Source organism: Microtus pennsylvanicus, chromosome 3 (genome assembly GCF_037038515.1).
Source record: "Microtus pennsylvanicus isolate mMicPen1 chromosome 3, mMicPen1.hap1, whole genome shotgun sequence".
NCBI classification, from domain to species: Eukaryota; Metazoa; Chordata; class Mammalia; order Rodentia; family Cricetidae; genus Microtus; species Microtus pennsylvanicus.
Window position 1 is genome coordinate 78,475,375 of NC_134581.1, and position 18,867 is coordinate 78,494,241.

At 47.2% G+C, this 18,867-nt stretch overlaps 1 protein-coding gene across 3 annotated transcripts in view; it reads left to right on the top strand.

The window, feature by feature from the left end:
* Positions 1 to 18,867, top strand: part of Grik4 (glutamate ionotropic receptor kainate type subunit 4) — a 431,671-nt gene that overhangs the window by 375,469 nt on the left and 37,335 nt on the right. For all 3 annotated transcript variants that reach the window (XM_075966267.1, XM_075966270.1, XM_075966269.1), the window contains one exon: positions 11,660 to 11,773. In XM_075966267.1, coding sequence (XP_075822382.1) covers positions 11,660 to 11,773 — 114 coding nt within the window. The remainder of the gene's footprint in view (positions 1 to 11,659; positions 11,774 to 18,867) is intronic.

Consider the following 18,867-nt stretch of genomic DNA (forward strand, 5'->3'; position numbering starts at 1 on the left):
CTGGTTCTGAGAAGACTACACTAGGTTGGGGACAGAGAGTCCTGTGGGGGCAGGGGAAGTAACTGCAGCTCCTAGAGAAGAGACCAGGCTCCCCAGGGCTTTGCTGGATGCTCACAGCAGGCAGAGTTGGCCCCTGCCGGCTTCGCACAGACTGTTCAACTGTTCAGACCAGATGCGGGATCTGGACTGTCTCCAGGTAAGATTCCAGTTGTTCACTTTGCCTCTTCTTTAGAAGTTACCAGATGTTAAGCAGAAACACACCACACCTGCATTTACCTCTCTGTCCCCATGCGAAGTCAACAGGGAAGGGCGTGGCACAATGAGCCACACCCCCACCATCCTCTTTCATCTCACTGGCGTTTACCTTATAGAGCCAACGTGTCCCTCGTCACATATGTCTCTGTTGTACGTGGGTAAACCTGTCAATCTTAAAGAGAAAAAGATGGGTCTGCAGAGTTGTCTCAGCGGGTAAGAGTGACTACTGCCCCAACTGTGAAGGCCAGAATGCAGATCTCAGCACCTAGGAAACAAACTGGATGTCCCATAAATGCCTATACATGGGGTACCTTCAGGTGGGCCAGAGACAATAGAAACGCGAGCGTGTTTCCCCATGAGTGAATAGTGAGTAGCATAGTAGTGTGTTGGTTTCCCAAGCTCAGGGAGACAGACACAGACTCTGCCTCAAAGGAACACGGGATGCGGTAGCAGAGGACACCAGTGCTCTTTTCTGGCTGCACACGTGCCCAGGTGTGCACACCTGCGCACACACATATGCATGCACAAAGAGACATTCACACACCCACAGAATATGTAAATCTTTACAATTTTGTTGATTTGGATTTACAGAAAGCTGTCCAGGCTGTGAATCAGCTTGAGTAACTTTGACTAGGGTGTGTCTAGGTAACCAATGCCGTTATCAACGCCTCAAAGGTCCCCTACAGTTCCTTGCCATTTTCTTCTGCTCTCCACTCTCTACATCCTTCCTCTTACAGGCTGCCACTGTCCCAACTTCACAGCACATAGCCGTGCACGGGGAGCCTCCTTCTCCTTGAATGTAATTAGTACGTTATCAATACAGTATAGGTAGAGGTAAATAAATAAATAGGTATAAAGGCAGTCACAGTACAACCTGAGCATCACAGCTCTGCATGTGGACTTCTTTGCCAAGAAGGTGTGACATCTCTCTGAAGGAGACCAAGCCCACTTGCTCATCCAGAAAGAGAGACAAGGATTTCCCACAATGTCCCAGTGTTCTTCCAAAGTCTGTGGGGGCCCTTGGGGGATGCCTGCTGCCTTTGTTCATGCAAGGACCAATTTGAAATGAACCCCGGGGGACATCCTTCATTTGAGCAGACTGGCCATGCCAGTTGCTCCTTCCTGGTAGCTCAGTTGCCTATCTCTGAGGCAAGCCATTGGAAGGAAAGAAGGGCCCCCAGGGCCCCCACAGTCTCTGGGGGCAGGGAGATCTCTGGGTGCTTTCTGTGGTACTTACAACAATGGGTGATAGTTCATTTCACCCCCTAATGAAAGCAGTTCTGTCTCAAGCCCCTGAATCACAGCACGCCTAATTACAGGCCTGGCAGTAGGAAGGACACTGAAGGCTGCTACCCTGTGCTGCCAGGCCTGCCAGAGCCCCAGAGCCTCGGAAGCTGCCTGCAGGAGTCTTCTGAGCATGCTTTCCTCAGGCCCTGGGGAGGCCGGGATCCCGTGTGACAGGGTGACAGAAGAGGGCAGACACAGTTAGCTCAGGAAGGCTGTGCTCACAGTTAGGGCCGCAGTCCTGAGCACGCATGAGGCCAGTCAGTCTTGCTGAATGTCAGCCCCCCTTCCCTGCCTCCCAGACCTTAACCAACAGGGCTGGGACACTAACAAAAGGAGAGGGCCCACAGCAGGGAATTTAGTGTCTCTAAGCACATAGCCTGATTGGAGATACCATCTCCATGTGGATTGAACAGAGCATCAGCAAGGGGGCAGTTAGATGTGCTGGGCTGGCTCAGATGGTAGAGGGCCTGCCTAGCATGCAGGAGCCCCTGAGTTCTTTCTCAAGCCTACAGAAACCAAGTGCAATGCCACACGCTTGGTGCTCAGGAGGCTCAGAACTAAAAGTTACCCTTGGCTGCGTACTGAGTTTAAGGGTAGGTTGGGTTACCTGAGATCCTGTCTGGAAAGAAAGTGGGGTGGGGGAAGACAAACAAGTGTGTTATCCTGAAAACTCAAAGAGGCTTCTATTGTTAGTCCATGAGCTGTGTGAATTAGGGCCCTTCTTCAGAGCGCCAGGTGTGGTAACATTGGCCTTGGTGGCCGTGTGAGAAAGTCACCGCCAATGAGGCCCAAACTCTGGCCGCTGTTTCTTTTCCACACCGCTATGACATAAACAATGTGCAGCGTATATAATGCATATTGATTTTCCAATCATGAGATTTCTTTGCCTTCTTCAAAATTTACATTGGATTTTCTAAAGCAATCACTTTAATAAATGAAATGAAAGCTTAGGCTTTAAGCTACAATCAAGTTGTAGCAGCTCTCTCTTCTGCGGTGGTGTATCCTATCCCAGGCACTGTCCTGGCTGCTTTCTGTGCATTCGTTCATTTAACCTTTACAATATATTTATGGAATATATAATATCTCTGTTCCTAGTTTCCCCATGGGGAAACTGAGGCACAGAGATTCCAAGTAACTGGCATATAATTGCATGGCCAGGATCTAGTTACACTGGCCCTAGAGGTTCTATCCAGAGCCTCTATGCTTATGTTGCCCTCACTGAGAGCTGAGATAAGAAGCTCAGTATTTGGACTCTTCCTTCAAGCGTCCACCCATTTGTACTGTGATCACAGCCATTCAGCAAGTACTTCCGGAGTGTTGGTCATAGGCTAGGCATGTCTGTAGACACGGCCTAGATTGTAGAAGACACACAGGGATCCCTTGCCTCCTGGAACGCTCATTCTTCATGAGCATCAGGTAGCTTGATAACTAGCAAGGAAATTTTAGATCATGGTTCTCACATGAAGAATAAGAAATGGAGTAATTAGTCCAAAGGGCTGGGAATGGCCTGTTCAGTGGGTATCCAGAGACTGCTGTACAGTGGTAAATTGCTTGCCATGCAAGCCTGAGGACCTGAGTATGACCCCCCCCCAAGACCCACATAAAGTCAGGCATGCTACGATGCATCTGTCTCCCCAGCACTCCTGTGGTATCATGGGAGGCAGAGACAGCCCAGCATCCATGGCATGGAACAACAAAGAGACCTTTCTGGTTAACTTCCTGCTGACGTGATAAACGCCATGACAGAGAAGCAGTCCAAGGAGGAAGGGTTTATGTCCACTTACAACTCCCAGGTTACAATCCAGCGTTGGGGGAAATCAGAGCAGGAACTCAAAGCAGGAGCCTAGAGGCAGGAACTGAAGCAGAGGCCAAGAAGGAACGCTCATTGGCTCGCTTCCTGGCTTTTGTCCAGCTAACTTTCATGTTACAGCCCAGAACCATCTGCCAAGGGATGATACCACTACAGTGGACTGGGCCCTCTTAGAGCATCAATCAAGAATCAAGACTGCCATAGGCCACTCTGATGGAGGCAATACCTGATGTTCCTTCTACTCAGGTCTGTCTAGGCTTATGTCAGCTTGGTAAAATCTAACCAGCACAGAGACCCTGTCTCACAATTTGTAAGGCAGGACTGGTCCCCAAGGTTGTCCTCTGCCCTCCACACACTTGCCATGACACTCATATGCCCACACTCACACATGTAAATGCACATACACATTTGTACCTCATATTAGAGATTGTATGTGTGTGTGTGTGTGTGTGTGTGTGTGTGTGTGTGTGTGTGTGTTCGGAGGAAGCAGACGTGTAGTCTGAGGCAGAGTGCAAAGAAATGGCAGAACTTTGGTTCAGGCATATGTCTATCTGACCACAGAGGGCAGGGGTTTGCTGAACAGAACTCTGTAGGGAGACATCAAAAGTTAACACTGTCTTCTCAGCCTCCTCACCCGGCTCAGACCCCTGTGCCCTATGGCTTCACCCTCAAATGATGAGCTGGTCCCTTCTCCCCACAGCTCACAATCTTTCTTCCGATCTGTCCTCTCAGGCCAGTAACAGAGCCCTGTGCCCAGGCAAGTAAATATTTCATAGAGATTTTAATTTAACTCTCAGGGAATCCATCCAACCCTGAGAATAGACTGTCACCTCAAGAAATAGCACCAGGGATGACTTAGACCTAGAGATGACATTGCCACCCCCTCCCCACGAATGCTAATGTGCCTCTGGCTATCATTGTGACGTGTGAAGCCCAATGAACAGGCTTGCAAGAGTGGCCAGGGCTTTCTCTGAGTAGGGGCTCAGGAGGACAGGCTTGGGGTAGAGGGAAAATACCTGTACAGGCACCAAACTGGACACAGTGTGTGTGTGTGTGTGTGTGTGTGTGTGTGTGTGTGTGTGTGTGTGTGTGTGTGTGTGGCGCACACGTGCACACATCTATACAAGTGCCCCAAACTGGACCCAATTATATTTCCCTTATCCTTCACCTCATGTATTGATTCTGAAGGAAAGAAAGCACCTTGTCTGTCTAGTAGGCAAAGACACCAAACATTTTGCAGGTGCCGTGTGACTGCTAGGCATTCTCTCTGGCCACCACTGGTAGATGGAGTGGGCAGCCAGTCTGATCCTGCACGCAGGAGGACAGCACATGTGTGTCACTATGGAGTTAGTGATGACATCCCCAGGCACATAAGAGGCAGCAGTGGGCATGAGTCCCTGACTCCTTCAGAGTCCTTGCCTCCCTGCTCTGAGACTCCGGTTCCCTGGGCATCTGCATAGATGGGGGTGGAAGGAGAATGGCGTGTAGCAGGTAAATCAATGGAAAGACAGAGGTGTGCGATTTTCTCATCTGGATTGGGATGAGACGCTTTATCAATGTACCTGTCTGAGCTGCAGAGGACTTGGAGTGAAGAGACTTGAGGAGCTCAGCTTAGCCACAGAGCAGGCCCCATGGCTGGCCTCCAGACCAGCCCAGGCCTGCCCACTCTGTCCCTTCCAGGAGTGTAATTAGCACCCTGCTGACAATTGCTTGAGCCAGTGTGGTGCTTGGGCTCCCTGCTAATGCTGTCCTGGGTGTTAAGGGGCTCCTGACTGGGGGAGGGGGGCGTTTAGGAAAGGATGTGCACCCTCTAGTGGGGAAACTGGGCCTTCAAGTCCCCTGGCCTGATGAACAGAGACATGTCTCAATCAGGCCAGAGTCCAGCATGGGGCCTCCTAAAAAAACATAAGTCCCTCATATATCAACCATTTGCTGGAAATCAACCTGGTCAGTAAGAAAGGGCTTGAGCATAGACTGTGTTTAGGGGCTGTCCACCTGCCCCTGAACTACCCTCGCTGTCTTTAGGACCTGATGTGTACCTACTTACAGATACAGAGATGAGTCTTTCTAGAAAAGTCTTGTTAATGATCATTTGTTAAGCCCATAGCATATGCTAGGTATCGTGTTTCATGCACAGGTGTACAATCTCTTAGCTTCTTAAGGACCCCAGACTGGCCATTGTTATCTCATGTTAAAGTGAGAAGTAGGCATGGGGAAGCCACGAGGACTTCCTATGGTCGCAGAGATGAACGTGAACCCAGTTCAGTGTGGTGCCAGTGACACAGGCTTATGGTCACAGCAGGGGGAAGAGAGGACTGGCCTCAAAGTCCGTTTCCTTGTGGATGTCACAAAGAATGCCAGCCCCTCTTCAGAGCCTCAGCCCAACCTTGATTGGAACTCTTTGTGCTCTTCAGAGGTAATCTACCCCAGAGTGAGGGCTTCTGGGATGCGCAGCACCATCTTATTCTGGGCAGTGCTTTCAGAGCCTTCCAGAGATAAGTGTTGCAATTAGAGAGTTGAGTAAAGAACCGCCAAGAAAGAAAGGCAGTTCGCGTGAGTAGCGGGTGCTGGCTGGGCTCAAAGAGGCGTGGGGAGCTGAGGTGCAGGGGCAAATCACTTCCACGGGGCAGAAGCTGAGACTCATGTAAAATGGTTGGAGAGAAGAAAGTTCTAGAAGCTGGTCATAGGCAGCACAGCAGAGTTGAGAGAATTTATAAGGTACTGGGGGCAGCGCACACAATCTACTCTCCTGGAGAGGTCAGAGAGGATATGGGGAATGCCTGTTTGCCAACTGGCATCTGTTTCTCCCAGAGGTTTCCAAAGAATGGGGTGATGTGAGGCCTGGGAGGGTCCCCAAATGTACAGAAAAGCACAAAGTCATTTGGAAAAGACCTGAGGGGCTGAGTAGCCAGGGGCTTACTAGCCTGCCTGGCACTCATCACAGATTCCAGAAGGAAACGCCATGTGTTTCCAGAAGGCCCTTTGAGACTATGCTGACCATCAAGTTCAGTGGCAGCCACATCACTACTACCACCCCAACAGCAGAAGTGGACCAGGCCGTGCTTGTAACTTACCAGCTCCCCCCACCCCACACACACTACTGCAGAAGCTGGGCTTCATCACCCTCCTTGACAGACGAGCACACTGAGGCCAAGAGAAGTGAAAAGACATGTCCAAGGTCACACGGCAAGAGAGTTGACTGAATCCAGACAGGTCTGCCCACACGGAAGGCTGTCAGCCCCCACACATTGATAAGATACCGCAGTCTCTACAGTTTGTGTGGGGCTCCTCCATGCATCCATCTCTCTTGACTCACCTTGTCTCCTTAGGCAGACACTGAACCATTTCATAGTCAGAAAATTTGTTGGGAGAACACAGGTTAGTCACCAGTGAGAGTTAGGGGCAGCCTGCTGACTGCTCCCTCATCCAGGGAAAACTATAGGTGGAGGAGGCAAGCCAGAACACTAGGAGACCCTGCTGGGTGCAACAAAGATTTTTTTTTTCAAAGTAGGGAGGGCAGAGTCTATCTTAAAATGGCAGCGAAAGTATCTGCACAAACTTTGTCCACTTGGGGGGGCCAGGCTGGATGGCTACCAGTGAATGTCCTCATCATTCTCAGGAAACCTTAGGGGAGACTATGGGCTCAGGCAATCTGAGCAGACCCCATCCCTACTGTGAGCTTGCTTATCCTTGTTGCAGGGAGCAGGGACTGCTTGTTGGTTCCTGGCCGCTTAGCCTTGAAGTAATCACACAGAAACTGTATTAATTAAAACACTGCTTGGGCCATTAGCTCTAGTTTCTTATTGGCTGACTCTTACATATTAATTTAACCCATTTCTAGTAATCTGTGTATCACCAGTTGGCTGCGGCTTACCGGCAAGATTCCAACCTGAGTTTTTCTCAGAGAAGCTACATGGCTTCTCTCTGACATCACCCTTCTTTTCCCTAGCATTCAGCTAATTTTCCCTGCCTACCTCTACTTTTGCCCTATCAGGCCAAGCCAATTTTCTTTATTAATTAATCAATCCTATTCACAATCGCACATCATTTCCTCCCAGCCCAGGTCCAGATCTCCAGAGAAGTATGGGCCAGTCTGCGGGCTTTGGGCTTTGATAGCAATGTAGCCACTGCATGATCCCCGTTAACTTCCAATGAGGCAAAGGGGGATATGTTTAGGAAGTCACCTCCAGACCAGTTCCTGCCTGGCCCAGCCTTGTAAATTCTACCAACATTCAGGAGATAAAACGGGGGGCATCCCTCAGAGGCAGCATACAAAGGCCTTCAAAGAACTCTTTCAATCATAACTAAGCAAAGGAGTGGGGCCTGACGCTCAGGGGAAATACGTTTAAACAGCCTTGTGTGTGTTTTTCCCCCACCACACAGCAGACGTGTGTTCTCTTTTCTTGTCTCTGATCTCAGCCCAACTCTTGGCCTGGTCTGCTTTCCCAGCCCTAGGATGTCAAGTTCAGGCCTGAGCCTCACAGTTTCCTCCCTGACCTTTCCAGATGCAAGGTCCCTGCAGTTGCTGCCCAACCTGGGAGGCAGGTTCCGCCTTCAGCTTCCTGTCCTCATCCATTCCTCACCATTCCAAGCTTTCATCACCTTTTAGGGCAGAATGGGGGCCATTTAAAAGAAGTCACATGATCTCGAACAGGGTGGAAAGACCTGGGACCGATGGCCGGGAAACCAGGGAGCTCCCTGACTGAGCCCTTTCCCTTCACAGTTAAGAAGCTTGTTCCTATCAAACAAAAACAAGGAGGTTGGGGTCCAGCTGTGACAAGACCCAGACCATCAGATTTCCCATCCACTGCTCTCTCCCATGGAGAGCATAGCCTTCTGCCCCACCATAAGGCCTCAGACTGGTTGCCATGTGCCTGGGTTCCCCTCAGCCTCCGGCCCTAGCCACTGTAGCGCTGCTGCGGTCCCAGCCCCCTTGCTTGTTAGTGTGTCTTCACGGCACATTATCTCCTCGTCGGAAGGCTGCTTTATAGCATAATGTCTTTTTAACTAAGGTAAAAGAAAATGAACACACATCTTTTGGAATAATCTGATCCCACGTGATCAGGGCTGGCACCCCGGGGTGCTCTGAAGCCAAGGTGGATAATTACTCTTCTATACCGAGTCAATTAAATATAAAAAACAGCCGCCGCCAAGCCTCTTGCCGGTTTCTGTAGCTTGCCACTGCCTCTTCGGTTTCCCTGTCCCCCAACCTCTTCCAGCCTGGGGAGAAAGGAAAGAGAGGGCGAGAGCCCGGAATCAGCTTTGCCAGCCGGAGGCAGTTTTCTATGTGTGGTCCTATTTGGAGAAGTTTGTGACGCTTCGGAAACGGCCTGGATGTACCGGGGCATGCTGTCTCCACCTCCACAGGTGGAGGGAGGAGGGATGTAGCCCATTTCCAGTTCTCTGCCCATATGGACATATGGATTGTTCTGGCATTCATAATGTCTTTGTTGGCCAACATGAATAAACTTGCAGAATGATTTCCAAATTAGCGTCCAAAGTTTGCCCCCTTTAGAGAAAAGCTGAGAGTGGACAAAGGAAATCTGGGGTGGTCTCCATTTCCATCGGGCAGTTGATTTGGAGTTCTGAAAAAAGAAATCACCAGAGAAAGGAACAGAGGCTGAATTTACCCCTTGCTCATTTTGCCATCTTAGTCTAAAAGGTTTAATTAGTGGTGTGTGTGTGTGCATACACATGTATGCGAGTGCCCACACACATATGTATATAGTGTATTCATGAGTATGCAGCTGCATGTGATAGTGTGTGCACATGTGAAGGGCCAGAGGAGGACACTGTCATCTTCTTGTATCATTCTCCCCTTGTTGCCTTGAGGAAGGCTTTCTCTCTCTGAACAGGAAGCTTGCTGTTTGGGTGCAGTGAGCTCCTGGAATCCATATGTTTCCACCCCTATCCATATTAGGGTCATAAGAATGCCTGGTTCCCTATGTGGGCACTGTGGATTTAAACCAATGTCCTCATGCTTGCACAGAACAGCAAACACTCTTATGACTGAGCCACTTGTCCATCTCCAGTCAATCTTCCTGTGTGTGCTTGTATGCACGTGTGTGTGTGGTGTGTGTGTGTGTAGAAGTCAACTTTAAGTATTATTTCTTGCGAACTATTCACCTTGATATTCTGGGGCAGGGTCTCTAATTAGTCTAGGACAGTGATCTGTAAGTTTTCCCCCTTAATAAATAACCCTTTTATTAATCATAATTCCAAACTGGTGTGAGATTGTTTTGTGACTTACGTCTACAAGTTTGGAACTTACCAGTTAGGCTAAGCTGTCCAGGTAGAGAGCCCCAGACACATGCCAGGGCACGGCTGCAGGTACACTGGGATCACAAGCGTGCACCACCAGCACCAGCTTTTTAAGCATGGGTACAGGGTTCATTCAGATCCCCACACTTGCAGAGCAGCACTTTGTCGGCTGAGCAGTCTCCCCAGTGCCCTGTCTTCACGCTTACTTCAGCTCCTTCACTCCAATCCTTTGAACTCTTGCCCCTCCCCTGCCTGGCTCTCAGGCAGGTCTGTACTCCTGTTCTACAGTACACATGCCCTCAGGCATAGCCTTGCACCTGCGGGCCTTTGAGGCTGCCTTCCTGGCTTTGCATTCAGCGCACAAGCTGAATCCAAGTCCGTGCCACTGTCACTGAGGGGCTGAGGGGCTGAAAGGCCCCAAGAAAAAGCCTTTAAAGAGTCCCCCAAATGAAGATGCTGACAATCTTCTAATCAAACCCCACTCTGTCACCCGAGGGCTGATTCACTGGGTAGCAGTCATCAACACTCTCACAGAAACATGGAATGAGCCACACACATCTCCCCTTCTTCATTAAAATCCCCTCTCATCTGCACTCCAGTTTCTCTGAAGGGTGGCTCTACTTGATTAGGGTCTAAGCTTGCTAACCTGGGCAGGTATAAATTGAGAATGGAAGGCTGGCAAGAAACTGTTGAAAGTTAAACTTGATGATAGATTTACCCCTCCCAAGCACGAGTTCCATCAGCATCTGTGTGAGGTACGATCCTCATTGCAGCAACCAAGCTCCCCTCCTTCCCCCAGCAACAACCTGCAGGAGCAGAGGTTCATTTCGGCTCACGGTTCGGAGGAAACAATCCATCATGGAGAGGAAAGCACGGTAGAAGGCGCCTCTGTCCATGGCTGCACAGTTGTTGCAGTGTGACTTTCCCTCACATCTCTGTTATCCAGAAGGTGAGAGAGAGACTGTCCCCAGGCTGCCAAACTCTAACCTCAAAACTCCACCATTATGGCCTTATCTTTGATCTAGTCCCCAAAGGTTCCAAAATGTTCTTTAACCTCCCTAAACCACCAGAAACTATATGTTCAAACATGGGAGCCCATGTTCTCACATCCAAAGAATAACAGCATCCTACTTTCTTGCAATAGTATAGCAGTCGTTGAGTGTGTGTGCACACACATGCATACTCTGTGTGCCCACACCCACTCAGGATGAATGGACTTGTGGACACTCACTTTTCTTCCTGCTTGTGAGGAAATATATGAAATATAAATATATTGCCTGGGTGTTGACCATAGCTCTTAACTATTCACTCTTAAATATTAAAATATAGATTATTATCACTTGCTATAAATACAGAATCTTATGTAAGACCACAAAGAATCTGACCCTGGGGTCTAGAAAGAGACTCGGGAGTTCACATTTTAATTGGTCCATTGAACGCTGCAGGTACTACAGGTAGATATAAGTGACCCCACACGCTATATTTTGAGCATTATGTTAGAAAATTGCTGTGAAGGACTGAACACTCTCTTCCCTGTATGTCCTTGCTTTGTGGATGAGGCTGTGGAATTCTAGGCGAGCGCCGTGGCTGAGCTTGATCAGTTCTTTAGTTAGGCAGAGTGTGGGCTAGAACTGAGTCCTGTCTCTGGGCTTTTCCCCCAGCCCCAGGTACTGGACTGTAGACAATAGGAAAGGGCTTCTTTTCAACAGGATGGATTTCAATTAGATCCTAGGAAAAATTTCTGACAGAGAGGAACACTGAGAAAGCTTGCCCAGAAGGTCTCCTCTCCTGGAATGTTTAGAAATTGTTTCTGAGCGGCCTAATGGTGGTCCCTCTTGTTTGTAAATTACCTGTGTAGTCTGAGGGGTCTAACAGTAATTAGACTTGAGTCACAGCTTCAATCTAGGTCCTTCTGAGAGTGATGGTTTAGGTCTGGATTGAGCCAAGAAGCCTGACCGGAATAACATGTCCTCAGCAGGCACAGCCTGTGGCTGCTGGTCCCCGTGTCCTACCTCCTCTGATGGTCTGTCTTCTGTGTCCTTTCAGAAAGCTGATCTGGCTGTGGCAGGCCTCACCATCACAGCTGAACGTGAGAAAGTGATTGATTTCTCGAAGCCATTCATGACGCTGGGAATTAGTATTCTTTACAGAGTTCATATGGTAAGAGACTTATTTTATAAGCATTTATGCCATTAAAGTTATTTGCATGCAAACACCGAGTTATATGGTAATAATGAATGACTCACAGAAATATTTGGATTTCGAGACTTAAATGCAAATGCACTGGGCTATTTTTTCCCCCATCAGCTGCCGGATCTTACAAACAGGAGAAACGGGAAATTCGCACTTGGGAGCTTGCCAGCAAAGATGGCTTCAGTCTCTAAATAGGGATGGTGGAGAGGGCCACTTGAGACACAGGGTGTCAGTGACTGGCCTCAGTCATGCTCTCCCAGGATGCAAGGACCAAACCTTAGATGCTCAGGGCTCCTCTGCCTCCAGGGTTCGTTTTGTTCCCTCTGGGCAGCATGAGAGTGTGGGACTGCAGGCTGTGTCCTCTCTTGCTTTTCGGTGCTGTTTCTCGGTTCTTGTTTTTCAGAGATCTATTCCTGCCAATACTACTGGCCACCTACATTCCTTGTTTGTTTGCTTTTATTTTTTAAAGGATATTTTTTTTCTGGCTATGATAGCATCAAAATGAATACATAGGAACACAGCAGTAGTCAGCCAGAGATGGACATGCCATCTGAATGCCTTGCCTGGTGGAAAGAGCAGGAGTCACTCTGGTTGTGTGTCATCAATCAAACAGATCATCACCCTGGGGCCAGCCAATAATGGAAACTTTCCTTGCTTCCATTATTAGGCCGGAAGATTCTTCCTCTCCTCCTTCATCGAAACTACCTCCAGGTGTACAGCTGTCATAGGCTTCCCCTGTATTCTAGTCCCTTTCGGTGGCCATAATTTAACTGTCACACATGCTCCAGGATGTAACCTGACATCACAAGGCACGATGACAATGGCTCTCATTTATTGAGTACCTCCGTGTCCAGACACTACCAGATGACTGTGAGGTGGCTTCTAGTTCCGGAGTGAATTAGGTCCCTATAAAATACACGCTGAAGTCCTAAGCCCCAGAACATGCAGGCTTTCTTGGAAACAGAGTCCTTTCCAATGCTATGAAGAGCTAAGATAAAGTCTAGCAGGAGAGACAACCAGAGGCCGCCCACACACTCTCCAAGTTTGGCTCTCTGCAGAGGAGACCCTGTGTGTTTTTGCCACTCCAGACTGGCTTACAGAGACACTGTCTTTGAAAGAAAAAACAACAGTTTGCCAGTGGGCATATCTGCCCTATATGCAAATCTGAATGCCCCTGGGAATCAATGAGGACCTGCATTTGGAGCTGTGGCCGGGCTCCTAGAGAACAGAAATCACTGTGTTGCGGAGCCCATCCAGAAGGCTTGACTTATCAGAGTTGTACAGTTTTCTGCTAGGTTACATGGTTGGGAAAGATGGCTAGAGCATCTAGAAGAGATTAGAGTCAAAATGTTAAGTTCTACAGACAGACACAGGAGCAGCAATGAGTTTGTTACAGTTGGTGACACTGTGCCTTGTGGTGTAAGGAGGCTGTGACCCTCTGACCCCATGTCCTTCCTTGTCCTGTTGTGATGAAAATTTTTATTTACTGAGAGTCCCTATATTCCCGATATTTGTGGTTTAGCTGTGTGGTGTGGTCTAGTTTGCTATTGAATTGTGTCCTCTTCAAAGTACATGTTGAAGTCCTAATTCCAGAGACCCATGAACATAACCTCATTGGGAAATAGAGTTCTTGCCAGTATTATAAAGAGGTAAGGGAAAGTCATGCTGGATTCAGATAGGTCCTAGTCCAATGACTAGCCAGCATCCTTGCCAAAAGAGGAGGGTTTGACTGGATGAAGTGGTGCATGTTTTAATTCCAGCAGAGGGAGAGGCAGAGACCTCTGTGAGTTCAAGCCTGGCCCTCTCTACCTAGCAAACTCCAGGCCAGTCAAACTTACGTAGTGAGATCTTGTCTCAAAAACAATTTATTTAAAGGGAGCAGGCGATTTGGACACAGATGCACAGGGGAGAAAACCATGTGGAATCAAGCACAGAAACTGGAGGCATCTCCATGCCAACAGGCATCAGTCATCTCCAGCAACCACACAAGTTAGGAAAAACACAAACTCTCTCCTGGGGGTCTCTGAGAGAGCAGACTCTGCTGTCGTATCAATGGAACTTCCATCCTCAAAATAATTTGGAGATGACATAATATGCTGGTTGTGGACTCTGTCTCGGCCATCCTAGAAAACTAACACGGTTGTGCTGTGCTACTTTTAGGAATGAGGACGTGAGTATGATCAGTTTTAAAAGTAGGTCAAAAGCACATGCTAATAGCTCACACATGCTAATCATGTGTTAAAAAGCCAAAGAGCAAGGTCTGATTTCAGCCTTTGTATAACCAGCCTGTGTGGGCTTTGGTGACTTGTCCTGTAGACTGCACCCTCTCTTTCTCATTGGGGTCCTCTGGATTGATCTCTAAGGGAAAACAGGTGGGTACTAACATCTCATCATACAGAGCAGGAGACCAAACTCACACATGAAGCTATCTCAGGGAAAGGCATTTCAGATTGAGGTTCTTGACTTCCAGCAAGACCCATGTCTTCAGCTTCCTCTCTCCTTTTCTTCTAGAGCCCCAAAAGGGCTTCCCAAAGGAACGGAGACATACAGCTTTTCTCTGTACTACCTGCTCTGGCAAGCTATAGAAACATAGTCAGGCTGTGGCCCTGATTTCCCAGTCAATGCTAAGGAAACTAGAACCCTGGTGGTGACCTGCTGACCTATAGGAAGCCCTATGACTAGAAGCACCCAACCCTGGGTGTTTGCACCCTCTGGTACTCACGGCTGAGCTGCCCAGCATGGGGAACTGCAGTATTGAGCAGTAACTCTGTCCAGCACTGCACCCTAGTCATCAGCCCCGTGGGCTTCCTAAATGAGACTGTCAACCAAATATTTATTATACCTACCTCAGAAACCTATGGCTGTGTTTGTCCCATGAATCACCTCCTGGGACATTAAGTTTCGTGTGCCAACTTGCAAGGCTACAGCTTCTCCATATGTGTGGTTCACCATCAGTCCAGGTGTTTCTGGAAAGGTATTTTGGAGCCTTGGTGACATGTAATTAATTGACTAGAGTTCTCTGGCACTCCGACCTTTGCCTTTGAATCCATCCAGCCTTGCCCCATGTGTCTATGTCCAAATTCTCCATTTTATAAGGATGCTCATCATTGGGACAGGTCTCATGTGAATCCAGTACAATTTTACCTTAACTCTCCATAGCATTGACAAGGACTCTATTTTTCAAATAAGGTTGCACAATTATACATACAAGTCATGGGAGCATGGGAGTTAGGACTTCACATGTTTTGAGGGGGACATGGGTCAACAGCAAGAATGCAAGTGAGGCTCTCTTAATTAGTTTAATGCTACAAGAGCAAGGAGGGGCTTTCTAAAGAAGGGATTCTGCTCCAGACCAGAGCAGAGATCTGCCTAAGATTCTAGCCTGTTGATTTTTGGACTTACAAACTTCTACATTTACATTGTTAAATATAAGCGTCTCTCTCTCTCTCTCTCTCTCTCTATATATATATATATATATATATGTGTGTGTGTGTGTGTGTGTGTGTGTGTGTGTGTATGTGTGTGTATATATAATATATATGTGTATACATATATATAATAGATAGGCAGTTGAACGAATACGTAGATTGATAGAACAATCCTTAGATAGATAAATGATAGTAGATAGATGATAGATAATAGGTAGATAAATAGATACATTCAGATAGATAGATAGATAGATAGATAGATAGATAGATGCATATGTGTGTGTGTGTGTAGATAGATAGATAGATAGATAGATAGATAGATAGATAGATAGATTGATAGGAAGGAGCCGAGAGTTCTATATCTGGACCAGCAGGCAGCAGAAAGAGAGTGAGACACTGGACCTGGCTTGAGCATTTGAAACTCCAAAGGCCACCCCTAGTGATACATTTCCCCCAACAAGACCACACCTACTCCAACAAGGTCACACCTACTCCAACAAGACCACACCCACTCCAACAAGGCCACAACTCCTAATGCCTGTCAAGTAGTGCTACTCCCTAATGCCCAAGCATTCAAATATATGAGCCCATGGGGGCCATTCCTATTCAAACCACCACATAGATATACAGAAAATTGATAGATGATAGGTAGACAGACAGACAGACAGACAGACAGACAGATAGATGATTGATAGGTGATATTATATGGTACAATATGCTTATAGAAATTTATAAATATGTATATACCTGTATCTGTAGTGAGGAGCTGTGAGCAGGCTTTTTTTTTAATTTATTTATTTATTAAGGATTTCTGCCTCCTCCCCGCCACCGACTCCCATTTCCCTTCCCCTCCCCCGCTCAAGTCACCCTCCCTCATCTGCTTGAAGAGCAATCAGGGTTCCCTGACCTGTGGGAAGCCCAAGGACCGCGGGCCTGATTTTCATCCCACCCGGCTCCTGCATGGCTAGCTTTACACCCAAAATAACAACACACAAATTGTATTCATTTAAACACTGCTCATTTAAACACTGCTTGGCCCATTAGTTTCAGCCTCTTACTGGCTAACTCTTACATCTTAATTAACACATTTATTAATCTGTGTAGTACCACGAGGTGGTGGCTTACCGGGAAGGATCTTAACCTGCATCTATCTTGGAGAGGAGAGCTATAACGTCTGCCTTACTGCCTTCTTCCTCCAAGCATTCTGTTCTGTCTTTCCCGCCTACCTATGTTCTGACCTATCAGGCCAAGCAGTTTTCTTTATTAATTAACCAGTGAAACAACAGATAGATAGACCCACCTACATCATGTATCTTCCATCATTACTGTTTCCCTGGAGAAGCCTGACTGACCAATACAGTCTCCCCTGCTAGGCCAGAATCTCTCCTCTCTCCAGCCCCACAGGAAGGGACCAGTGTGCCACCCAGCTGCTCAGAACTAATTTATATTGGGGCTGAACTCAGTGATAAATGAGTTCTGGCATGAACAACTTACACTGAGCAGACCTGACAGTTTATGCATTTATTCAACAAATATTTACCAAGCGCATTCTGTGTGTGAGGCGCTATGCTTAGAAAGTACCAGAAACTCGATGGGTGAGAGAACATTCCTGAATTGGCTGAAGCAGAGGAGACCTGGTAAGCGTGTGTGTGCAGCGAGCACAGCTGTATGAGGGCTGTGCAGGCAGAGTCTGCTCCCAGAACCCCATATAAACCTGCACAGGGAAGCCTTGTCTTCACAATGAAAGTACCAATGGAGCGAGATTAAAGATAAATAATTGGTGTTTACTGATTTGTGAATTTTCTCTGATTGATGGTTATCTTTGAACAAAAATATGGCTAGTCTGTTCTCATTTATAATCTATAAGGACCTAAAATCTCTTCTTTCTCATGTTTATAAGGTCACCTGACTAATGAGTAATTGTTACCAAAAGGTGAGCATCTGGCAGCAATCAAATCTGCGTGTGTGAAAGTAGATGTAATTAAGTCAGCACAAAGGCCTAATCAAGAATTGTTTTTATTCATTTGTTTATTTTTAATACAAACGCATTAAATTTGTATGTATCCATGGGCTATCATGTAATGCCTCATTACATGTATCCATTGTATACTGTAATCTCAGTTAAGCACAATTGCAGAAGCCTCCAGAGAGTGAGTACTGTGTTTGGAGTGTAAGCCTTAGGGCCTGAGTTCGGATCCCCCCACACCCATGTAAAAACCAGGTGCAGTGGTGCCATCTCTGATCATTTGAATAAGAATGCTCCCCATAGGCTTGTATATTTGAATGCTTAGTCACCAGGGAGTGGGACTGTTTGAGAAAGATTAGGTGGTGTGTTGGAAGAGGTGTATCACTGGGCTTCGAGGTATAAGTGTCTCTTCACAGCAATAGAACAGTGGCTGGACGTGGAAACAGGTAGACTATGGGCACATTAGCTAGCTGGTCTAGTTGAAACAACGAGCTCCAGGGCCAATGAGAGACTCTAGCCCCAAAGCAAAGTGCAGTGTGATTAAAGCAGGCACCCAACAGCAACATCTGGCCTCCATGTACACACACATACACACACACACACACACACACACTACACATTATACACACACATTACACACACACATTGCACATACATATTCACACACATATACTACACACACACATACATACATTAGATATACATATTCACACACACTGTGCACACATACACACATTACACATACATATTCATACACAATACACACACACATTACACCACACACTACACATGCACACTGCACACACATTACTCATACACAAGCACACACATTAAACATACATATGCACATGCTACACACACACATTGCACATACATTACACATACACACACAGCCTACAGAATAATAAGTTCCAGATAGCATGTTTCTAAAGCTTAAAGATTATCAGAAACGGTTTGTGAATTTCCCACACTTTTCCAATTGTTTTGAATATAGGTTATTAAATATTGATTATGGGATATTTTCCTTATTCCTAATAACACAGCATAATCTGTTTCTGTTCAGCTATCTCTAAGACCAGAATAAGAGGGTACCCTGCTAATTGACAAGCCAGCCAAGGAGTGTGGCTTTGGCAAGTTTACTGTTGGCACACTGACCCCTTGAAACTCTTCATTCCTAGCACCCAAGTCACCATTGGCTCCTGAAGTTTCTGGAACCTCTCCATCACCTCGACGAAACCCTCTGTCTATGTCTCCTCCCCACATCCTTGCATCATGCCCTAGATAATGCCACTCTCACTTGGACCCCCTTATCTCCAGCCCATATATCTCACACATGGCTACCCTCCTTCACCTGGATGGATAATAGGCGATCCAAACAGCATCACAAACTGTCCAGGACAAGAAAGGGCTGCGTTTCACTAGAATGAACTTCAGTTGGGTTTCAGGAAGAATTTCCTGGCAGAGAAGAACACTGAGGAAGCCTGCCCAGAGGGTCTGATCCTCTGGGATATTTGGAGACTGTATTGGAATAGTCTGATTCAGCAAACTGGTTCCTCTTCCTCTGTCCCGTCTCAGATAATAGCGCCTCCATTCAGTGACTTGAGATGACCCTCTCTGCTTGCCCCTAAACAGTTCTCAAACTCCAGTAACCTCCATCTCTTCTGCTT